Genomic DNA, 9558 nt, shown 5'->3' with positions numbered 1-9558 from the left:
AGGTGTTATGTCTGTTTTCTTTTTAAATTCTGCGCATAAAACTCCAATAAGATTTTAAAAAGAACATGCCAACACAAAATGCAATGCAATGTACAGGCAGCATGTTATAGAGCAGGAGATGCTGAGCAGATTCATACATCGTTTTGTGGGAACAGATTTATTGAAGTTTGTACACAGAGGCCGTCTTATCGGTGATTGATAGGAATAGCTGACAGTTACTGATAGCTGTTCACGGAGACTGACAAGTTCAGAAAAAGCAGAGCGTTACATATATAAAATTACAGGGTTTATTGAATCTTCCCACAAAACTATTTATCAATCTGCTCAGCTCCTCCAGCTCTATACCCTGCTGCCTGCACTGCATAGGTCCTCTTTAAAATATAGATATAAAGCTTTTCAGTAGGGCAGATAATGTACAATATATATATTACACACACACACATTTAGTATGTATTATTGCCAGATAGTTTATAGACAGTCCAACATGACTATACAAGTGGAGGACAGTTTTCTCGGAGTTGGTATTAGTTTTTTCAGTTCCTAAAGTGATATAATTCACCCATATACATACATGTAGTTAGGATCTGTGCTGTATAATGCGCAAGTCATGTACCAATGGAGTACATTAAAGGCTATGGACACCTTTGCATCAATTTTTAGTTGTTGTTGTTAAATTGCATTTATTATGCAGTAAATATAATTTTTGCAATCGTCTTAATGAAAGATTATGCTCCATTTGCCTTCTGCAGCCTGCAAGTGTTCCCATCTATTGTAGGCTGCTCAGTCCCATTCATTGTAAAATCCATCATACAAGCTCACTAATGGCCGAGTCTAACCCTTATCTCTGGTCTTCTGAACTATATTTCAAACTGATATTTACATGTATTTTACCTGGTAAAGATGTCCGCTTGAAAGGTCGTTGTTCCATGACAATAACTTATCGCCCTATCCTGTGTCTGATTAGCAGGGATCTGACCACTGGGAGTCCTGCATTGCCCCTGTTTGAACAGATATGCACAAACGCTGCCATTCCATTTTACTCTATGGGGCGGCCAGAGATAACCAGGTGCTTATACTCGGCTATCTTGAATGGGCTGGCAGCACACATACGTTCCATTCAAATAAAGGAACACAGGTCCTTATTCGAGTGATTGGCAGAACTCCCAGTGTTCTGACTCCTGCAGTTCCCATATCCAGATGAAAGTGTGTGATAAGTTGTTGCAATGAGACAACCCCTTCAAAGAGACCACAGAGTAGGGCTATAGAATGTGCTTTCAGTCATGTCTCAAGGCCTATTTAAAGGGTCGAACATTGACTTATAGCAGGCATGCTCAACCTGCGGCCCTCCAGCTGTTGCAAAACTACAACTCCCAGCATGCCCAAACAGCCTACAGCAGGGCATTGTGGGAGTTGTAGTTCTACAACAGCTGGAGGGCCGCAGGTTGAGCATGCCTGACTTCTAGGATAGCTGCCTTACATCTAGTGGCATTAGAGGCGGAGCTTGTTAAGAGCTCATTTGCATGCCTTCCCTCCCAGAGGAGCATGTATGGCCTATAAAGGTCCATTCACACGTCCGTAGCATGTTTTGCGGATCCGCAAAACACGGACACCGGCAATGTGCTTTCCGCATTTTGCGGACCGCCCATCACCGCCACTAATAGAATATGCCTATTCTTGCGGACAAGAATAGGACATGTTCTATTTTTTTTCGGGAATGAAATTGTGGACCCATAGAAATCAATGGGTCCGCAATTCCGTTCCGCAAAATGCGGAACTAAATTGCGGACGTGTGAATGGGGCCTAAGTCTCCTCACACAGATTAAGGTGCTCTCTCTCTAAGGAGAGTTAGTTCCCCCCTGACCTGGACACAGGCCTCTCGCCTAGTTAAGCCAGTACTCTCTGCTCTGCACTGATGAGGGGCAATCACCCTGAAACAGCTGTCTGCAGATGAGGTGCTGGCTTGTTTAATATCCAAGTCATATCTCAAGGCTTATTTTAAGAGCTGAACATTGCCTTCTAGGATAGATGCCTTACATCTGGTGGCATTAGAGGCGGAGCTTGTTAAGAGCTCATTTGCATCCATTCCCTTTCCAGAATTTCAGAGGAGCATGCATGGCCTATAGGTCTACTCATGCCGACTGAGGCGCCCTCTCCGCAAGGAGAGATAGTACCCCCCAAACTATGAAAAGGAAAAAAGGCCTGAGAAGTCCGCTGTGTATGGACATGCTGACTGCAGAAGACAAACAGTTGAATGTTTTTAATGAAAAGCAAATTACAAAAAGGTGAAACCTCCAATATTCCTCTGGTAATCAAGATCAGGTTCTCCAGTTCCCCTGCATCCTATGAATGCTGGCACACACAGGGTGGTCCTCATAATATCCAGAAGTCATAGAATGCACTTCTTTCTAATTCCCAGAGAACCCATTTCATGATGCCGTTTGTAGGACAGTTATAACATTTCTATACCCATCGGAAACGTCTTTCAGAATATTCTATCTACATGTAGACATTCAGTGCTGTCAAATATGAAACCGCTTTTGGTTATGTTTGACATTTCAGTGTGAAAACCAAACCTTGTAAAAGGAAACACTAGGAAACAAATCATCCAAATGCATTACATGCTTTACATTTATTGAAGGCCACTATAATAAATCACATATAAAATCTACATCTCCAGGTTTAAGACAGTCAGTCATTGCATCAATAGACATTACTCAGGCTACTTTCACACTGGCGTTTCTGGGCCCGCCTGCGAGATCCGTTTCAGGGCTCTCAGAAGCGGCCCCAAAACGGATCAGTTCAGCCCCAATGTATTCGGAATGGATAAGGATCCGTTCAGAATGCATCAGTTTGCCTCCGATCAGCCTCCATTACGGTTTGGAGGCGGACACCAAAATGCAGCTTGCAGTGTTTTGGTGTCCGTCTGACGAAACTGAGCCAAACGAATCCGTCCTGACACACAAAGTAAGTCAATGGGGACGGATCTGTTTTTACTGACACAATATAGTGCCAGCCTCCCATTGACTTTCAGTGCAATTCGAAACGGATCCGCACCTAAACGCAGGTGTGAAAGTAGCCTTAGGTGATAATGAACAAGTACTATTCTTCTGCGGTCTGCAACCTTTGGCTCTCCAGCTGTTGTGCAACTACAACACCCAACAGCCTGTGGAACGGGGAAAATAGCTGCTTGTTGTTGCCAGAGCATGCTGGGAGTTGTGATCTCAACAGGTGGAGAACTAGAACCTGCAGATCACATTGTTACATTTTGCCTTTTCCATTTAAAGGACCCTGGTTACAGGCTGTTAGGGCAGGACCATGAAATCAGAATAGCATGCATGTGTAATATAGTCAGTGCTATTAAATACAGATGCACCCACACCCATTCTCCGCACACACTATTAGTACACAAGCTCAATGGCACTTTGGATAAGTAATCGCAGGGGTGTCTGGCGGCTTCTTATGCCTCACTTTCCACATGTGATAATGGGAATCAAAGTACAGGTAAATGACAAAGTCAAAACTTGATGAAGGTCCTGGTCTGAGACGGTCACTGACCTTTAAAGCGTCTGTGTTCTCAGGAGTGACTTTGAGGTCATAGACCAGGGATGGCCAACCTGCGGCACCTCCAGCTGTTGTAAAACTACAACTCCCACCATGCCCTAATGTAGGCTGATAGCTGTAGGCAGTCTAGGCATGCTGGGAGTTGTAGTTTTGCAACAGCTGGAGAGCCTCAGGTTCGCCATGCCTGTCATCGACTATAATAGCCTCAGCAATACAATCTTCAAATGTGTTTAAATGATGGGTCAGAAGAATTTTTGTAAAAAGCAACATCTGATCTATTTCAAAATAGACTATCGTCTTTTTAACTTTAGTTTTCATGGCAACATCCCAAAATTCCCGGATGGCGGGCTTGCAGCGTTTTGGTGTCAGTCTGGCGAAACTGAGCCAAACGGATCCGCCCTGGCACACAATGTAAGGCTACTTTCACACCTGCGTTTAGGTGCGGATCCGTCTGGTATCTGCACAGACGGAGCCGCACCTATAATGCAAACGCTTGCATCCGTTAAGAACGGATCAGTCTGCATTACTCTGTAAAAAAAAAAAAAAAAAAAAGTCCAAGTCTAAGTGTAAGTCAAACGGATCCTTCCTGACGTACATTGAAAGTCAATAGGGGACGGATCCGTTTACAATTACACCATATTGTGTCAATGTAAACGGATCAGTCCCTATTGACTTACATTGCAAGTCAGGACGGATTAGTTTGGCTCCGCACCGCCAGGCGAATGGAGGCGGAACGCAGCCAAACTAATGCATTCTGAACGGATCCTTATCCATTCAGAATGCATTGGGGCTAAACTGATCCATTTTGGGGCCGCTTGTGATAGCCTTGAAACGGATCTCACAGGCGGACCCAGAAACGGCAGTGTGAAAGTAGCCCAAGTCAACAGGGACGATCTGGCACAATAGAAAACGTATCCGTCCTCCTTTGACTTTTAATGGTGTTCAAAACGGATCCATCTTGGCTATGTTAAAGATAATACAAACGGATCCGTTCTGAGCGGATGCAGACGGTTGTATTATCTGAACGGATCAGTCTGTGCAGATCCATGACGGATCCGCACCAAACGCAAGTGTGAAAGTAGCCTAACCGGTCATCTTACAATCATTTCATCGTCCTCATACAGTCGATAAAAGTTGGAGCCTCTAGGAGCAGAACTACAAATCTGTATATCCATGACTCCCAGTGTGTGCAGGGAACATACCTTCACTCTGCACAGATCTACATTCTCATGAAGCTTCAGGAATTCTTATGGTTAGAGGTAACAATGATAATTCATAGCATACAGCAATGTACTGCACATATACACAGTCGCACGAGTCCACATAAACTATAACGGGCATCATATATTATCTGTACTAAATTCAGTCATGGTTTAGAAAAAAAAATAAAGAAAACTTTAGGCCCCTTTCACACGGGCGAGATGCGGGTGCAATGCGTAATGTGAACGCATTGCACCCGCACTGAATCCGGACCCATTCATTTCTATGGGGCTGTGCACATGAGCGGTGATTTCACGCATCACTTGTGCGTTGCGTGAAAATCGCAGCATACTCCTCTTTGTGCGTTTTTTTTAACGTAACGCAGGTCCCATAGAAATGAATGGGGTTGCGTGAAAATCGCAAGCATCCGCAAGCAAGTGCGGATCCGGTGCGATTTTCACGCACGGTTGCTAGGTGATGATCGGGACCCGATCATTATTATTTTCCCTTATAACATGCATAGTACAATAGCGCTGGAGGGGTTAAAAAAAAATAATAATAAAACTCACCTTAATCCACTTGTTCGCGCAGCCGGCATCTCTTCCGTATTCACCTGGGAGGAAAAGGACCTTTGAGGACGTCACTACGTTCATCACATGGTCCGTCACATAAGCCATCACCATGATGATGGATCATGTGACGGACCATGTGATGAGCGTAGGGACGTCCTCAAAGGTCCTAATCCTCACAAAAGAAGACAGAAGAGATGCCGACTGCGCGAACAAGTGGATTAAGGGGAGTTCAATTCTTTTTTTTTTTTTTTTTTTAACCCCTCCAGTCCTATTGTACTATGCATTCTGTATTCAGAATGCTATTATTTTGCCTTATAACCATGTTATAAGGGGAAATAATACAATCTACACAACACCGATCCCAAGCCTGAACTTCTGTGAGTTCGGGTCTGGGTACCACAGTCGGTTCTTTATCGAACGTGTGCAAAACACATTGCACCCGCGAGATAAAAACTGAACATCGGAACGCAATCGCAGTCAAAACTGACTGCAATTGCGTACCTACTTGTGCGGGTTTGCCACAATGCACCAGGACGCATCTGGACACGCTCGTGTGAAAGAGGCCTTACAGTTTACAGCTTTCCCTGTCAAAGGAACTCTGTTAATAAAATCCATGTAAATATGCAAAATGGAGTGCAAACATAAAAAATAAATCACAAAAATCTACAAAATCTCTGGGCGCGATACCTGGCAACAAGATTCATCTTTTGCATATTAAGGTTTAAACAGCTTTTGGCCTTTATTGCCCAAGTTAATACCTTCTGCATTTAACAAACCGTGAATGGTTACGCTTTGACCTTTACATTTCCGCAAGAAGTGCTCTTGGATTAAAAACAGGAAGTGTGACTCGAGCCAGGTAAAAGTGCAATCAGATGAGTTAATGGAGTATTACCAGAAGCAAGGGATGATTTAGAGGTATTTTAATTGTACGTCTTACAAATGGGAAAAGTCTGCCGTGGCCTTTCATTTCCTGGCTAAATACTGCAAATGTAACAGTTTCAAGGTAAAGTCAAGAGCAGATGTATAAAGATATTGGCACTTACATACCAATGGCCTACAACTGTATGGGTAATATTAACCCATCTGGCAATAGATCTGCATAAAACACTGACCAGAACATTCAGGTGATCTATATAAAAAAATCCATTGAAGAATATGAGGTTTCCATTCACTACTCTGCAAGTCCAGCCCAGTACCCAAATGACCACTGTTTAGACCATCTGTAGATAAATTACTAAGGACAAATCAGTCAAATCTTCAATGACGTGCTGATGCTTCTGGTATATGGCATACATGGCACCTGCATGATCGTGAAGGCTCGCTGTGTCTGAGCTTTAGTCCTTACATTCTTCCCTTTGCACATTTTGTTCTTCCCATCCCTTATGGTAGTTGCTGCGGTGCAATGATATTGCTATTTTCACTTATGTCAGTGGAAGGTAACACCTTATTATCAGACCAGTCCCTGTGGGGTCGGTAATGGATACTGGTCCCATGCTGTTCCTCTTTCATTTCCCTTTGTAAACACACACCCCTATTTGACACAGAGCCATTGGAAAGATAGGCAGGAAATTCTTCTCCTGCCCCTTCTGGAATCAGCCCATCAGACGGTTCTTCCATTGCTGGTACATCTTCAAAGTGTTTCTTCAAGGTGCAAGTATCTTCAAGAAGGGTGTTCTGTTTGAGAAGCTTCTGGATTGGAACAGAATGGTAACTAGTTAATAGTTAAATAGTTAATAATGTTTAATAGTAGCGACTATAATATATTATATATATATATAAAAATAAAATATGGATTTCAGCCAAATATATCAACTTACATCCTCCATATCAGTTTCATTGGTTTTTAAAGTTGCCTTCCTGTTCATACATTCAAGGAGGTGATCCAGGACAGATTGCCTTGGGTGCATTCCCTTTTCAAATCTATTGTACATTCCGCACCAGAACCTGGATACGCATGGAAAAATCACCAAGTTGTCAAATCGCAGTGCACATCAAGCCAAATGATAAAATATGTTTAGTAAATTATGTATTAGATTAGAGGAGACCAAATAGTAGATTGCAGTCTAGGTCACTAGTTTACCAATTAGGCCACCTCATAGTTGATGTCCTGGTCATCAGCAGTAAAATAAATCATATAGGGACTTGCGAGACTCAATCGCTCGGCTAGAATTTTGCGCACTCCCAATGGCCAATTACACACTCGAGCTAGAGCATGACAGAGCGGATGAGCTGCACAATCACGAATTAAGAAGAAATGGCTGTAGAGAAAGTGCAGTAACTGTGGCTATTATGGCGGCACTGGGTAATCTGGCATAAAACGTATAGCAGTGTGTAGAAGTCTGACCGCTCATGTATTAGACCAATACAGTAGATCTGGGAGGGATGATGTTCTCAGGAAATGCTCTTTTTCATACCATAAAATCCAGCATGCACCAGACCATGCATTTCTACTTTTATGCTTTTATTTCATATTTTTAGATTACAGAAAGTTTTATACCCATGATATTTGACCAACTTTTGCCTTCCTGGCTCAACTTAAAGGGAACCTGTCACCAGGATTTTGTGTATAGAGCTGAGGTCATGGGTGTCTAGATGGCCGCTAGCACATCTACAATACCCAGTCCCCATAGCTCTGTGTGCTTTTATTGTGTAAAAAACTATTTGCTTCATATGCAAATTAACCTGAGATAAGTCCTGTGCCCGAGAGGAGTCCAGCGTGAAGGAGTCCAGCACCGCCCGCATCCTCAGAATCTCCGCCTTGCTCCCAGACTTCAGAAAGCTAGAGCGCCGTAATCTCGCGATGTGCGAGCTAGCGCATTCGCAGTGTAGTCATAGTGTTCCTTCCCTGTGCTGGCATCAGCCTCAGGGAACTAACTGCGCATGCGCTAGCTCGTGCATCGCGAGATTATGGCTCTCTAGCTTTCCGACGTCGGGGAGCAAGGAGAAGATTCTGAGGATGCGAGGCGGTGCTGGGCTCCTTCGTGCTGGACTTCTCAGGGACAGGACTCATCTCAGATTAATATGCATGTGTAAAAAAAAAAAAATTTTACGTAATAAAAGCACACAGAGCTATGGGGACTGGGTATTGCGGATGTGCTAGCGGCGATCTAGCAACCCATGTCCTCAGCTCTATACACAAAATCCTGGTGACAGGTTCCCTTTAAAAAAGCCCATCATATGAACTAAAAGTGTAAGACACAACCAGACAAATGTACATAAGCCACATAGAAAGGAAAAAGTAATGAGTGCAAACAACTAAAATAAAAATGAATGTTTGCTGAAAAGAGCAGCTTGGAAAGGCAAACAAGAGCCGTCACCATGAGGTTTCACTTACTTAAGGCAGAAAGGGAAGGTATTTGGCTGGAGTGTATTATATGCGCTGGACACATACAGGGGGTTCACAAACTCCTGCTTCCGTTGTAGTAGAAATGGCCACAATGAATGGGTATTTTCAAAAATTCTGTTGGAAGGAAAATCAAATGAAAGGGAATCCGTTACCACAATCTTAGACTATTGTCTGCACGAACACAAGAGTAGTATTGCACATAGTGTCCAGATCACCAGATTTTTATTTTCCTGCTGCCCCTGTTCCCCTGCTGTCAGCTGCAATGAAATATACTGTCAGGGCTGCTGTGCTAATATAACTGTGCGCATGCACAGCAGTCCACATAATGTATTTCAGCACAGCTTTGACTGACGACAGTGGGGCAACAGGGGGCAGTAGCAACATAAAAAATAGCGATCTGGACTCCTGTGCACTGCTAGACATGTATTACTGCAGATAATACAAGATCATTGTGACAGATTCCCTTTAAACACTGGAAAGTGAGAAACACACCACACTTAGACAAACTGTAAACTCTAAAGCTTAGATACAGCAAGTATAAAAGTGTGCAAAAACAAATGGAGAAGGATTACACGGAGACAAAATATGCAAAAAAGGGGGTTTCTAGAGTCCAACACTGATGACCTTCCCTCAGGATAGGTCATTAAAATCAGATCTGTGGGGATCCGACTCCTGGCACCCCACTAATCAGCTGTCTGAAAGGGGCCCAGAATGCCAAGCACAGCGCCGTTCACTGTATAGTGGTTGTGCATGGTACTGCAGCTCAGGCTCATTAATTTCAATGGGATTGAGCTGCACTGATGAACGTGACGTGACTGGCCTGGGAAGAGGTCGCAGTATTTTTCAAACAGCTGATTGGCGGGGTTCCGGAAGTCGGAT

General features: G+C 43.5%; 1 protein-coding gene across 1 annotated transcript in view; it reads right to left on the bottom strand.

The window, feature by feature from the left end:
- Positions 1-5786: 5786 nt before the first annotated feature.
- The window catches only part of MTMR8 (myotubularin related protein 8), a 36733-nt gene continuing 32961 nt past the window's right edge, over positions 5787-9558 (bottom strand). Inside the window, exons 12-14 of the mRNA XM_044305577.1 lie at positions 8668-8793; positions 7151-7277; positions 5787-7022 (exon numbers count right to left, since the gene is read on the bottom strand). Of these exons, the coding sequence (XP_044161512.1) occupies positions 6714-7022; positions 7151-7277; positions 8668-8793 (562 nt within the window). The 3' untranslated portion in view covers positions 5787-6713. The remainder of the gene's footprint in view (positions 7023-7150; positions 7278-8667; positions 8794-9558) is intronic.

The sequence above is a fragment of the Bufo gargarizans genome, chromosome 9, assembly GCF_014858855.1.
Source record: "Bufo gargarizans isolate SCDJY-AF-19 chromosome 9, ASM1485885v1, whole genome shotgun sequence".
In the NCBI taxonomy this organism is placed as follows: Eukaryota; Metazoa; Chordata; class Amphibia; order Anura; family Bufonidae; genus Bufo; species Bufo gargarizans.
The sequence above is the reverse complement of the archived record's forward strand: the minus strand, read 5'-3'. Positions and strand labels throughout refer to the sequence as shown.